This window comes from Vulpes lagopus, chromosome 24, assembly GCF_018345385.1.
Source record: "Vulpes lagopus strain Blue_001 chromosome 24, ASM1834538v1, whole genome shotgun sequence".
In the NCBI taxonomy this organism is placed as follows: domain Eukaryota; kingdom Metazoa; phylum Chordata; class Mammalia; order Carnivora; family Canidae; genus Vulpes; species Vulpes lagopus.
Genome location: NC_054847.1, coordinates 17,790,005 through 17,804,859, shown reverse-complemented (window position 1 = coordinate 17,804,859; position 14,855 = coordinate 17,790,005). Strand labels below are relative to the sequence as shown.

The 14,855-nt window shown below is 34.7% G+C and overlaps 1 protein-coding gene across 3 annotated transcripts in view; it reads left to right on the top strand.

The window, feature by feature from the left end:
* The window catches only part of ZRANB3 (zinc finger RANBP2-type containing 3), a 310,106-nt gene that overhangs the window by 250,929 nt on the left and 44,322 nt on the right, over positions 1-14,855 (top strand). For all 3 annotated transcript variants that reach the window (XM_041739422.1, XM_041739421.1, XM_041739420.1), the window contains 3 exons: positions 1,798-1,917; positions 5,229-5,408; positions 6,438-6,590. In XM_041739422.1, the coding sequence (XP_041595356.1) occupies positions 1,798-1,917; positions 5,229-5,408; positions 6,438-6,590 (453 nt within the window). The remainder of the gene's footprint in view (positions 1-1,797; positions 1,918-5,228; positions 5,409-6,437; positions 6,591-14,855) is intronic.

Below are 14,855 nucleotides of genomic sequence, written 5' to 3'. Positions count from 1 at the left end.
AGATATCATACTCTGTAGAGTATGATTTAGAATAAGATATAATACATATGAGTTTGAAACATATGGGCCAGGTACAGTCTCATACGTTTCTCAGGTAAGCTCCCCAAACCTATTGGCCTTACTTCATTTTCTTAGGTTCACCTAATTCCCCAACAGTCTTATCTGTGACAGCATCTGCCATTTTTTCTTTTTAGAGTTTAAATCTGTCCTCTCTCTTTATGTGCTGAGGGCTTTTAGAGATGCTCAGGAACAACCAGAATAAATTTCCTGACAGATTATGTGAGCTTAATATACATGTAGCAGTAAAACCACTTGTCTGTGTAGATAGATTTTTAAATGAAGAAATTAAGCTGTGTTTTTTAAAACTTTGTGTACATTTTTTGAGTGTTTGCCAGTATGTTTATTAACATTGCCCAAGAAGTAATTCTAGTGTTTCCTTCATACAAAGGTTTATGATAATACAATAAAGTACTATCCATGAAAAGATGCTCTCACATTGATTATCATATCATATCTTTAAAATGCCTTTTGAGGAAGAGTTAAGTAACCTTAGAAATATTTTTTAAATGGTTGGGCAATAAAATTAGATTCATAATATTTTCTTACTCTGATTCCATTAAACTTAAAACTTTAAAACTACCGGGATCTATTCTAAGTATAGCAGTCTCTTCTCCCCCCTTCTGCTTTGCTGATGTGTTTAGAATCCCATTTAACATCACTAACAGTTAAAAATGGTAGGCAGTCATAGGTTGGAAGTGAATTTCTCCCAATCTCCCTAGCCTGATAATGTATGTTTTCTTTAGAAAGACTGTTGGAAGAATTTATAAGCTTCCTTATTGGATATTAAATGGATCAATGATCAATGTATATCTGTTTGTGAAGACCTAGAAAGTTAATATGGGACATTCTATTTAATGATTAACTTGACTATTTCCTTATGAAAGTGAATACTTGTCTGTCTCACCTATATAAGGCTACGTTTTCCATAGAAGTCCATATATAAATGAGACTTTGAAATTCAAGACTCATAGTGAATTTTAGAAAGTTGAGTAATGAGTTCTTTTTAGCTACCCTAACACACACTGATTGTTCTCTTTTCCTAACCCGAATCATTCCTAGAAGATAGCACTGTTCAGCTTAGCACTTAATGTTTCCCTACTTTTTTAGAAATGTATGTGAATGTCTTGATTTCCCCAACTCAATGGGAGTGACCTTATCACTTATTTCTGTTGAGGAATGAAAAAAAAAAAAAGAATTCGAATGGTATAATAAAAAAGATCTTTTCCCAGTTAATATTGGGATATTTCAGAAGTAAATGCACTACTATTCATGAATCCCTAATAATGTGGGTAGAATCCTCTTTTCTCCCTTTTCCCCTGTTTGGCTTTATTTTTACTTTGGAATCAGTGAATCTGTAACTTTAAAGTTAGCATGTGAATTTACACAGAATTTTACTAAAGATATTAGCTTAATTCAGTGATGATTTATGGAGCCTCTGTTTTATACAAGGTATCAAACTTGGCATTGATGGTATGAGGATGAATTAGACATAGAGCCTATCCTCAAGTAGATTAAAAGATTTAAAAATATGGAATTGTTATAAGAAGCTGTTGAGAAATTTGGTTAAGATACTTCTTTTTTTTTTTAAGATACTTCTTATATAACATTTACTAACCTTTTATCTTAACCCATTTCTGTATTGATATGTGAGCATAAAAATAAGGTATTAAATACATAAAATGAGTTGGGTGGATAGGGATTTGTGCCTAATTTTGCCATTTCCCTTGTTGATACTAGACTCGCTACATTAGGATAGATGGAAGTGTTCCATCTTCAGAAAGAATACATCTAGTTAATCAGTTTCAGAAGGATCCCGATACTCGTGTGGCTATCCTAAGCATTCAGGCTGCTGGCCAGGTAAGAAATTTCTGGTGTGAACTTAATAATGAAATATCATTAAGATAACAAAAAGATCATTAACTATAATTATAACTTTATATCAAGATAAAGGTGTAATAAGTATTCTACTTTGGAGAGTGCTAGAAAGCATAATAGAAGGAGACCTCAAGGGGATCCCTGGGTGGCGCAGCGGTTTAGCGCCTGCCTTTGGCCCAGGGCGCGATCCTGGAGACCCGGGATCGAATCCCACGTCAGGCTCCCGGTGCATGGAGCCTGCTTCTCCCTCTGCCTGTGTCTCTGCCTCTCTCTCTCTCTCTCTCTCTGTGACTATCATAAATAAATAAAAATTAAAAAAAAAAAAAAAAAAAGAAGGAGACCTCAAGGGATCCCTGGGTGGCGCAGCGGTTTGGTGCCTGCCTTTGGCCCAGGGCATGATCCTGGAGACCCCGGATCGAATCCCACGTCGGGCTCCTGGTGCATGGAGCCTGCTTCTCCCTCTGCCTATGTCTCTGCCTCTCTCTCTCTCTCTCTCTGTGACTATCATAAATAAATAAAAAAATTAAAAAAAAAAAAAAAAGAAGGAGACCTCAACCATCTGACTCAAATCTTCCTAAATTTTCAAGGAAAGAATTTCTTAGATGAGTATAGTTAATTTGATTGTAATACTTTTGCATGACCTTTTTTTCTTACTTTGCATTTGCATAGAATTTTCCTTTCATTTCTTACAGCACTTACCTTATTTGATTGGTTTTACTAGAACCTATGAGGAAAGGTGGCCTGAGGGAAGAGAACTCTTCTGTCTGAGAACTTTTTATGCAGTACGCCAGGCTTGACCCTTAGGATTGGGTTTGGCTGCAAGTATGTGAAAACCCAAATTAGGGGCCCCTTGGTGGCTCAGTGGGTTAAACATCTGCCTTCGGATCAGGTCATGATCCCAGGGTCCTGGGATTGAGCCCCGCATCCCATCAGGGCTCCCTGCTCAGCAGGGAGCCTGCTTATCCCCCTCCCTCTGCTACTCCCCCTGCTTGTGCTCTCTCTCTCTCTTCCAAAAAGAAAAAAGAAAAAAAAAAAAAGAAAAAAGAAAATCCAAATTAAGAATGACTCAAATACACAAAGTTTTATTCTTTCATATAGACCTTCCCAGGTGCGCATGGTAGTTCCACAAGATCCTTAGGACATAAGCCTCTCCTGTCTTTCTGCTTTACCATTCCGAGCAGGTATCTCTTATTTAAGAGAGCTGCTAGAGTTCCTCCATCATATTTGCAATCTAGGCTGCCGACTGGAGAAAGGGATGCTTCATCTCATTCACCTGCAGGTTGCCCCATGGTTACAACTAACCTCAAGGGAAGCTGAGGAAAGTAGCCTTTATTTTGTCTAGTCACACTAAAACTCAGGTGTTATGTTACAAAGAAAACAGAGCTGACTAGCTGTTATGGAAGACAATACCAGTCTCTGCCACACTATGTAAGGGAGATTCTTCTGGACTTTTTTCTACTAATACTCTACAATATTTTGATATAAATGTCTAAGCCAGGGTATTTAACATAGGGAAAAATTATTGAACATATTGCTGTGCATCCAACCTGGTATATAGCGTATCTGGCATCTTCTGTAGACACTGGAATCTGAACCAGGGCCAAAGATTGGTTTTAGCCAGCTAATTGATGTCTATAAAATTATATAAAGAAAATAGCTCTATGATGAAAAGAAGTTCTAGAACTCACCAGGAGTTCTAACCAAAAGGAGGGTTGTCTCAACATTTCCCTCATGTTGGATTATACCTCTAAATAGTCTGAGTATTATATCTGTTAAAATAATCCAGCCAGAGAGAATATCTCAAAAAGAACTTAAAATTAGAAATGGAGTACTCATAGCATGGGAGAAGAAAAGCAGAAAGGAGGATCTGGGGGTGGCTTGATAAAAGACTTTCTGAAATTAAAATTGTATAGGTCACCCATATTTTATTCAAAACTGTATTCCCAAAGACCTGGTATAATTCAAAACTCATATACTTGAACACTAGTATGTTCATAGGAATAAAGGAAAGTACAAAAGACTTTGTTCTTGGGGCTGTGAATCTTCCATTGTAGTTTAGTAGTATCTTAGAGGCATGTGGGTCTTGCCAGCCTATTTCCCTACTTTATTCTTATATGGTTCTATGATGCTTCTAACACACTTAAAGGTGTTCATCCCTCTTTAAATACTACTTCTTATTTTCTAGCATCATCTCTAATATTTTGTGGTATTTCCTGTCCTAAATAACAGCACAGTTGACTTTGATGGTGGCTGGGCTCACCGTATTTTTATCACTTCTAACTTGTGTTCCAAAGTGATGCATCTTTAGTGAATTTTTCAGCCTGAGAACTAATGCCACCATTTAATGAATGCTAGTATGATATTGTTATGTGATATAAAAATATTTGAGGTTAAGGTTATATCAAAATAACAGCATGCAAGTCACAAAGGTCATTCACTGAAAGAAATTCCAGTGCATGTGAACAACAGCATGGATTAGATTGATTCTCTCAAAGGATGGTAGGTATTTCTTTCAACCACATAACATCATTTACTACTATGTGGCAATGGCTTAAGCATGGTTCGCATTTCACCCAGCCTTTAAACTTCAAAATCATGCGGTTTTGGACACATTCTTAGTTTGAGGAGATTTGCATTATTTTTCATATGGTGATTATAAGACAAGACTTAGTTAATACTTATTAATGACACTATTTCAAACTCATGTAAAATGCAATTGCACAAGAAATTTGGTTGTGTTATATATATTGAGATGTAAGCCAGTAAACTTAAAGGTGTTTGAGATGTAACATGAGAAATTTCATAGGAAGAGAACAGTGTGACTGGAGACATGATTTTCTTGCTTTATAGAACAACACTATGAATTAAATGAATAGAGCAAGTCATTGCTGACTCCCTAGTTGCTATGGATACCATGTGTTAGAAATTATATTCTCATTTATAATGCATTTTATTAGATTTTCCAGTGGTAATGTGAATCCAGTCCTGATCAGAGGATAAAGTGATTTTGTTTATATATATATATATATATATCCATCAAACTGACTTGAAATATTGAAATACCTTTTAAATATGTTTTTTGTAGTTTACCTGGCCATTTGCAATAAGCAGTCTTCATTTGCCTTTCATGAATTAAATTTTCTTAATTTGGCTTAAAACGAAAGACTGATTTGTTTTTAAGTCCTTCAGCTTTCTCTTGTTCATTTAACATGATCAGGAAGACTTTATTATATCTGGCTCTATGTTACATTCTGTTTATTTGAATCTCAATTTCTTTTCTTTATTTTGCTTAGGGTTTGACATTTACTGCTGCAACTTATGTTGTATTTGCTGAGCTGTATTGGGACCCTGGACATATAAAACAAGCAGAAGACCGTGCTCACCGAATTGGACAGTGCAGTTCTGTGAATATTCACTACCTTGTTGCAAATGGGACTCTAGACACCCTTATGTGGGGGATGTTGAATCGAAAGGTAAAGCTTGAATTCAAACCAAGTTACCAACTTACTCATTATGCGGAGCCTACATAAATTAAGAGGCTGAGTTGTAATGTTTTCAGGCAAAGGATATCCAAGCACACTAAGATAGTGATGCTGATAGGGACCAATGTTAAAAAAGTCATCAGTCGGTAGTATCATACCTATCCTCTATAATAAGGGAGAGACATGAATTTATGTGTGTTCTTACTATATTTTAAGGCCTTCATCTACCATTTTAGAGGGCAGAAGAGGATGAGGTAGCAAGGAACCATAACACTGTCAAACTCCAAGTCCTTTTTTTTTTTTAAGATTTTATTTATTTATTCATGAGAGACATACACAAAGAGAGAAAGAGACAGACAGACAGACAGACACGGGCAGAGGGAGAAGCAGGCTCCATGCAGGGAGCCTAATGTGGGATTCGATCCCAGGACTCCAGGATCATGCCCTGGGCCAAAAGCAGGTGCTAAATCACTAAGCCACCTAGGGATCCCTCCAAGTCCTTTTTGTAAGGTAAAAATAAATTCTTACTCAGACGGATTGAGTTCCCTGCTAATTCTGGACAGAGGACAGCCTGTACCAGGACTCCAGAAAGGGTATGAGGGACACTCCTTGCTCTATCCACTCAACTGTCTCTTTTCCTGAACTTGGGAGGTATTTATAGAAAGGATTTGACTAATTATTAGAGGTTGTTTTTCAAGCACTGAGTATAAAGGTTCAAAATGGCCAGTCACATGGGTTCAATTTCAGAGTTTATAAATATTAGAATAAAAGTTTTTATAAGAAAAGCGAATAGTATAACTTCTCTAGTTAGACATTTTCCTCATTAAGTATAGGAATCGTTGATTTGGTAATTTGGTTGTAATTTTGAAAAATTTTATTACCAAAGTCCATGATAGGTTGAAACACTAAGAGTTTCTTTTGTGAATTGTTCATGGTTTAAGTGCAAAATAAAATCACTGCTTAATAAGTGTCAGCTGTGAGAGAACTTTAGTAAAATTCATCTGCTTCTTCATCTTACAGACACAAGTCACAGGGAGCACACTGAATGGTAGGAAGGAACAGCTTCAGGCTGAGGAAGGTGATAAGGAAAAATGGGATTTCCTGCAGTTCGCTGAAGCTTGGATTCCGAGTGAAAGCTGCGAAGAGCTCAGGAATGAAATTTTGTTCACTCATGTAAGGTTATCTGACAAACTCTTTTTTTTTTATTTTTTAATATCCTAAAACTATATCATTTATTTTTAATTTTTTATAAGATTGTATTTACTTATTTGATACAAAGAGAGAGCCCAAGCAGGGGGAGGGACAGGCAGAGGGAGAGGAAGAAGCAGGCTCCCTGTAGGTCAGGGAACCCAGTGCGGGCTCAATGGGATCATGACCTGAGCCTAAGGCAGGTGTTTAACTGACTGAGCCACCCAGGTGCCCCTATCATTTATTTTTTAAAATAGCAAATTTAAATTGTTTATCTTGTTGAAAGGAGCTCCACATACAGCTGGAAAATCTCTTAGAACCGCAAGATGACACTGAGAGGAGGCTGCACCAGTGGCTTTGTATCTTCCAACAGTCACATGCCATGCTCACTATTGTCCTTAGAAAAGCAAGCTCAGTAGAATCAAGCCTTCAGAAGAAAATGTAGGTGGCTATATTTATGATCCAGAGGACAGGGAAAAATGTTAAATTGGCCACAAAGTGTAACACAGACAGGTCACAGACTTTGTAAAGATATTTGTATTACAATTTCCACAGTATATATAAGAATTGATACAAGTTAGTAAAACACAAACAAGCCACCAGGAAAATAAGCCAAGAATGTGAGCATTAGAGGACGCCTGAATAGCCAATAAGCACAGAAAGAAGCTCTATCTCACCAAAATAAGGCAAACTGTAAAGGCATGTTTTTCCCTTGACAATTATTAAGTATTCTGTAGTGTGGTACTTTGAGATTATGTGGCTGTCCTGTTTCCAAAACCTTTCATCTGGTGGTCTTAGCATTCACTATGATCTTTTTCTGAATCAGTTTTGAGATAGTGGTTTTTATAATTTTATCTTTGCTTCTGTATTTATTAGCTGGCATTCTTCTGTAAAGATGAACTTTATTTTTCCTCATTTAAGAAAAATATCACTAGAACTTGAGGATGCAGTTACTATTAATGCGTGCTATTTTTGCACATATACATACATTTTTGCATGGCTAGATTAATATGTATGTGTGCAGTTTTAGTTCATAAATTCACTCTAACTCTCCAGTTCACATCCAGCACCACCAGGTTCTTTTTCACCTTCTCTACATATCTCTGCGAGTGTAAGTATTTATGTTTCCCTTATCCAACAATAAGAACTCTGGTTCCTGACATCATCATCGTATTTGCTCGGTAGCTTTGTCCTTCCAACATGCAAAATACTTTTAAAATAACTACATTAATACCATACTTTACACCTACTAGATTGGCAACATTGAAAATACATGACATACCAAAAATGTTAGGAACATTTTATATACCAAACCCTAATAAACTGCTGGGGAGGAGTATAAATTGTTGTTAACTCCTTGGAAGAACAATTAGGCAATATCCGGTAAAGTTGCAAATGCCCTCCAACCAAATCGTTCCATTTCTTTTTTTTTTTTTTTAATTTTTATTTATTTATGATAGTCACAGAGAGAGGGGGGGCGGAGAGACACAGGCAGAGGGAGAAGCAGGCTCCATGCACCGGGAGCCCGATGTGGGATTCGATCCCGGGTCTCCAGGATCGCGCCCTGGGCCAAAGGCAGGCGCCAAACCGCTGCGCCACCCAGGGATCCCCAAATCGTTCCATTTCTAAAAGTATCTTCTTACCCATGGGTATAAGGATACATGTACAGGATATTTATTGAATCAGTTTATGGAATGCTAAATATTGGAAACAACCAAAATACTTATCAGTAGGAAAATGACTAATACTTAAATTATCTTAAGATACCATTTAGAAGTTAACATGAATGGATAGATTTATATGTTTTAACATGACCAGATTTTGAAAACATAAAATTATTTTTTAAATGCATAGCACATACATACAAATAATATTAGTTATTTATGAATATATATATATATAATCAAATATATAAACATAGATTGGAAGAAAACATATTACACTTGTAATACTGATTTTATCTAGAAGAATGGGTAAAAAATGTAATAGCAACTTCAATAGAAATATTTTATTTTAAAAAAGAAGAAGAATTACAGTATTTGTAAATTTTGAATGGTGAGTATGTCTCTGTATAATTACAAATGCTGTCACAGGCCATATATAACCTAAGAAATTATACATTAGGAAAGTTTATAGTCATCCAGACTGTTTTTTTCTTCTAGCCCTTTTGGTACAATATGGTGTGAGAGAGAGAGTTTAATGGTGTTTTGTTTTGTTTTGTTTTGTTTTTGTTTTGTTTCGGTTTTTTTTTTTTTTTGAGTATAGTTGACACACAATGTTGTTAGTTTGGATATATAAGATAGTGATTTGAAAAGTTTATGCATTATACTGTGTTCTCCACAATGTAGCTATTATCTGTCCCCATGTATTTCTATTAGTGTCACTGACTATATATGCTTTATGCTGTACCTTTTATTCTTGTGACTTATTCCATATAGGGGAGTTTAATTTTAATTTTTGAAAAAAATTGATCAGATATTATAGGAATACAATTAAGGTCTGCAAAGTTTAGTTCCATAAGAAGAAACCATGTTTTTATGTGTAATATTACTAAATTTTTTATGTCTCTTATTTTGAGAGCTGGTACTTTTTAGAGGGATGGTTACTAGAATGGCATTCTGTCAAATATTGCTTAAAAAAAAATAGATGGACTACTATTAAGACTTTTTTCCTTTGTTTAAAAAACTACTTTCCTTTTGGTAGTGTTTATATATTTTGGTCTATAAAAAAAATCAATAGCTATTTTTAAAATATGTAACTAAAACTACGATTTGTAGCTGCTCGTTCTCTAAAAGTTCTTAACTGTTGAATTAGGTTTAAGGGTTCATTTTTAAGATGAGTATTAAGAATTTGAAATGCATCTTCCTACAAATATATATATTTATTGTTTTTAAGTGTGTCTGAAGAAAAATATATATCTTTGTACAAAGTTTTAAAAAAATCACCCAATCATCTTTACCAAATCTTTCTTTGCCGAGTGAGGTGTTTTTCTTTCACAGTTTAGTGTTATTTCACATAGACTTTTCAATGCATATCTTTTTTTTTTACCAGAAAATATTTATTTTTTCATTTTTATTGAGGTAAAATGGTATATAACATATTAGTTTCAAGTGAACAGCATAATAGTTCAATATTGTATACATTACAAAGTGATTACCACAGTAAGTCTTGTTACCCATGGTCACCATTCAGTTAACCCCCTTCACCTATTTTAGCCATGCACCCTCTCCCTTCCCCTTCTTTTTTTTTTTTAAGATTTTATTTATTTATTCATAGACACAGAGAGAGAGAGAGGCAGAGACACAGGCAGAGGGAGAAGCAGGCTCCATGCAGGGAGCCCGATGTGGGACTCGATTCCGGGTCTCCAGGATCACACCCCAGGCTGCAGGCGGCACCAAACTGCTGCGCCACTGGGGCTGCCCTCCCTTCCCCTTCTGACAACCACCGGTGTGTTCTTTGTATCTATGAGCTTGGTTTATTTTAGTTTAATTTGTATTTTTATAGACTCCACATTTAAGTAAAATCATACGATATTTGTCTTTCTCTGCCCAAATTATTTCACTTAGCATAATACCCTCAAGGTCCATTCATGTTGCAAATGGCAAGAGTTCCTTTTTGTTATAGCTGAGTAGTAGTAAACTGTGTATACACACACACACACCATTTTCTTTATACATCCATTCATCAGTGGATATTTGGGTTGCTTCTATATCTTGGCTATTAACTATGGTAAATAATGTTGCAAGGAATATATGGGGAGGGGAGGGGCATATATCTTCTCAAATTAGTGGTTTTGTTTCCTTGGATAAATACCTAAAAGTGGAATAGTTGAATCATATTGTAGTTCTATCTTTAATTTTTTGAGGATCCTCCATACGTTTTCCATAGTTGCTCCACGAATTTACATTCCTACCAACAGTACACATCGTTCCCTTTTTGCATATCCTCACCAACACTTATTGTTTCTTATCTTTCTGATAATAGCCATTCTAACTGGTGTGAGGTGATATCTCATAGTGATTTCAATTGGTATTTCCCTGATAATTAGTGATATGGAACATATTGTTATTTGCCTCCTGGCCATCTATATGTCTTCTTTTTTTTTTTTCCATCTGTATGTCTTCTTTGGAAACATGTCTCTCTAAATTTCCTGCCCATTTTTTAATTAAATTGTTCGCTTTTCTGCTATTGGTTGAGTTCTTTATATATTTTTGATATTAACCCCTTATCAGGTATATGATTTACAAATATATTCTCCTATTCAGTAGATTGCCTTTTCATTTTGCTGATGGTTTCCTTCACTGTGGAAAAGCTTTTAAGTTTAGTGTAGCACTGCTTATTTATTTTTGGGTTTTGTTGCCTTTGCTTTGGAGTCAGATCCAAAAATTCAAGTCCATTCCATGACCAGTGTCAAGGAGCTTAGTGCTTATGTTTTCTTACAGTTTTATGGTTTTAGGTTTTACATGCAAATCTTTAATCAATTTTGAGTCAATTTGTATATGGTGTAAAATAGTAGTCTAGTTTCATTCTTTCATATGTGGTTATACAGTTCTCCTAACACCATTTTTTGAAGATACTGTTCTCTCCCCATAGCATGTGCTCAGTTTCTTTGTCAAAAATTAGTTGACCATAGATGTGTGCATTTATTTATGTGCTCTCTATTCCATTGATCTATGTGTCTGTTTTTATGCCCATATCATACTGTCTTGATTACTATAGTTCTATACTATAGTCTGAAATTAAGGTGCCTGATACCTCCACCTTTGTTCTTCTATCTCAAGATTGCTTTAATTATTTGAGGTCTTTTGTGATTCCATACAAATGTTAGGATTATTTATTCTGATTCTGTGAAAAATACCATTGGGACTTGATATGGATGCATTAGACCTCTAGACTACTTTGATTAATACAGACTTTTTTTTAAAAGATTTTATTTATTTATTTATGAGAGACACAGAGAGAGAGGCAGAGACATAGGCAGAGGGAGAAGCAGGCTCCCTACAAGGAGCCTGATGCGGGACTCGATCCCGGATCCCCGGATCACACCCTGAGCTGAAGGCAGATACTCAACTGCTGAGTCACCAGGCATCCATCCCTAATATAGACTTTTTAACTATATTAATCTTTCAGTCCATGAGCACAGAATATATTCCAATTTATTTGTGTCTTCTTCAGCTTCTTTTACCAGTGTCTTAAGAGTTTTCAAGTGTACAGGCCTTTCCTGTCCATGGACAAATGTATTTGTAAGTATTTTATTATACTTGATGCAATTGAAAAGGGGATTTTTTTTCTTATTTTCTCTTTCTGATAGTTCATTAGTAATGGATAGAAATGCAATGTTTATGTATATTAATTTTGCATTTTACTACTTTAATGAATTCACTTATTAGTTCTAACCATTTTTTAATGGACTCTGGGATTTTTTATGTATAGTATGTCATCTACAAATAGTGACAATTTTATTTCTTCCTTTGTGATTTAGATGAGTTACTTATTTTTCTTGTCTGATGGCTGCAGCTGGAAATTATACTATGTTGAATAAAAGTGGTGAGAATGGGCATTCTTGTCTTGTTCCTACTCTGACAAGGAAGAACTTTCAGCTTTTCCCCCATTGCGATGTTATCTGTGGGTTTGCCATATATGGTCTTATTATATTGAGGTACTTTCCCTTTGTTGAGAGATTTTATCATAAATAAATATTAGATATTGTCAAATGCTTTTTTCTACATCAATTGAGATTATTTTTATCATTTGTTTTGTTAATGTAGTCTAGTGATTGATTTGTGGATGTTGAACCATTCCTACATCCCTGAAATAAATCCTACTTGATCATTGTGTATTAACCTTTTAGTGTATTATTGAAATCTGTTTGCTAATATTTTAATGAGGAATTTTTTGTCTCTTCTTGAAGGATATTGGCCTGTAATTTTCTTTTTCTGTGGTGTACTTATCTGGTTTTGGTATCAGGGTAATGCTGGCCTCATAAAATGAGTTTGGGAGCATCTCTTTCTCTTCAGTTTTTGGAACCTTGACAAGCATGTTCTTAATCTTCTTGAATGTTTGGTAGAATTTACCAGTGAAACCATCTCTTCCTAGACTTTGTTGAAATTTTGTAATTTCTGATTCAATCACTTCATTATTAGTCATTGGTCTATTCAGATTTGCTATTTCTTCATGATTCAATCTTAGAAGATTGTATGTTTCTAGGAATTTATCCACTTCCTGTAGGCTGTACAATTTGTTGGCCTATAATTATTCATAGTAGTCTCTTATCATTTGTATTTCTCTGGTAATAGTTGTGACTTCTGTTTCATTTCTGATTTTATTTGAGCCCTTTCTCTTTTTCTTGAGTCTAACTAGAGCTTTGTCAATTTTATATACCTTTTCATTGGTATATACAGCTCTTTGTTTCATTGATCTTTTCTTTTTTTTTTTTTAGTCTCTATTTCATTTATTTCACTCTGATCTTTATTATTTCCTTACTTCCTTTGGGCTTTGCTTATTCTTCTTTTTCTAGTTCCTGTAGATATCCCTTCAATTGTTTGAGATTTTTCTTTTTTTTTTTTTTTTTTTTTTCGGTAGGCCTGTATTGCTGTGACCTCTTAGCACCTCCTATGCTGTATTCTATAGATTTTGTTGAATTTATAAATATATTGCCATAGAGATATGTCATATTTCTGTTTTCATTGTCTCATGGTACTTCTTTATTTCCCCTTCATTTCTTTATTGGCCCTTGGTTGTTTAGTAGCATATTGTTTAATATCCACCCACTTGTGATTTTATCCAGTTTTCTTTTTATAATTTACTTCTAGTTTCATACCAATTTGGTTGGAAAAGATGTTTGGTATGAGTTCAGCGTTCTTAATTTATTTAGACCTGTCTTGTGTCCTAACATGTGATCTACCCTGGAGAGTATTCCATGTATACTTAAGAAGAATGTGTATTCTGCTGCTTTTGGATGGAATATTCTATATATATATGTATAAATCTTTTAAGACCATCTGATCTGTGGTGCCTGGATGGCTCAGTCTGTTAAGCATCCATCTCTTGATTTTGGCACAGGTCTTGATCTCGTGTTGGGATCTGTGCCGAGTGTGGAGCCTGTTAGAGATTTTCTCTCTTCCTCTCCCTCTCCCACCCCCCCCCCCCCCGCTTGCACTTTCTCCCATTGTGTCTCTCAAGAAAAAAAATAAAAAATAAAAAAATAAAGACCACATGATCTAGTGGCATTTAAGGCTAGCGTTCCTTTATTGATTTCCTGTCTAGATGATCTATCCAATTATATAAGTGTGGTATTAAAGTCTCCTCTATTATTGTATTGCTGTCAATTTCTTCCTTTAGGTTTATTAATTAGTAATGGTTTTATATATTTTAGCCCTCCTTTGTTGGGTGCATAAATATTCACAAATGTTATATCTTCTTGGAGGATTGACCCCTTTATCATTATGTAATACCTTTCTTTTTCTTTTATTACAATCTTTATTTTAAAGTTCATTTTGTCTGATATGAGTGTAGCTAGAGCAACATTCTTTTAGTTTCCATATCTATGGAATATATTTTTATTTTCCTTCACCTCCAGCTGTGTGTGTCCTTAGATCTGCAGTGAGTCTCTTATATGCAACGTATATATGGATCTTGTTTTTTCATCCATTCAGCCACTCCATGTCTTTTGGCTGGAGAATTTAGTCTATTTATTTATAGTAATTATAGTAATTATTGGTAATTACTATTATTGATAAGTATGTACTTATTGCCATTTTGTTCATTCTTTTCTGACTTTTAACATAGTTCCTCTCTTTTCCTTTCTTCTTTTGCTCCCTTCCCTTACAGTTTGATGACTTTCTTTAATGTTGTATTTAGATACCTTTCTCATTATCTTTTTTGTACCCACTATAGGTTCTTGCTTTGTGATTACCATGTGGGTTATATATAACAGCTAATATATATATGGCAGTCAATTTTAAGTTGATAGCAATTTAAGTTTGAATGCATTTTAAAAATTCTACATTTTTCATGTAGAATGTTTTGTTTTTTATATGTTTACATCTTTCTTTTTTGTGTATCCCACAACTAATTATCATAGTTAGAGTTGATTTTACTATTTTTGTCTTTAAACCTTCATGCTAGCTTTATAAGGGATTAATATAAGGGGTTACTATATATTTATCTTTCTAGTGAGATTTTTACTTCATATGTTTTTTTCATTACTAGTTAATGCCTTTTCTTTTCATCTTAAGGAATTCCCTTTAA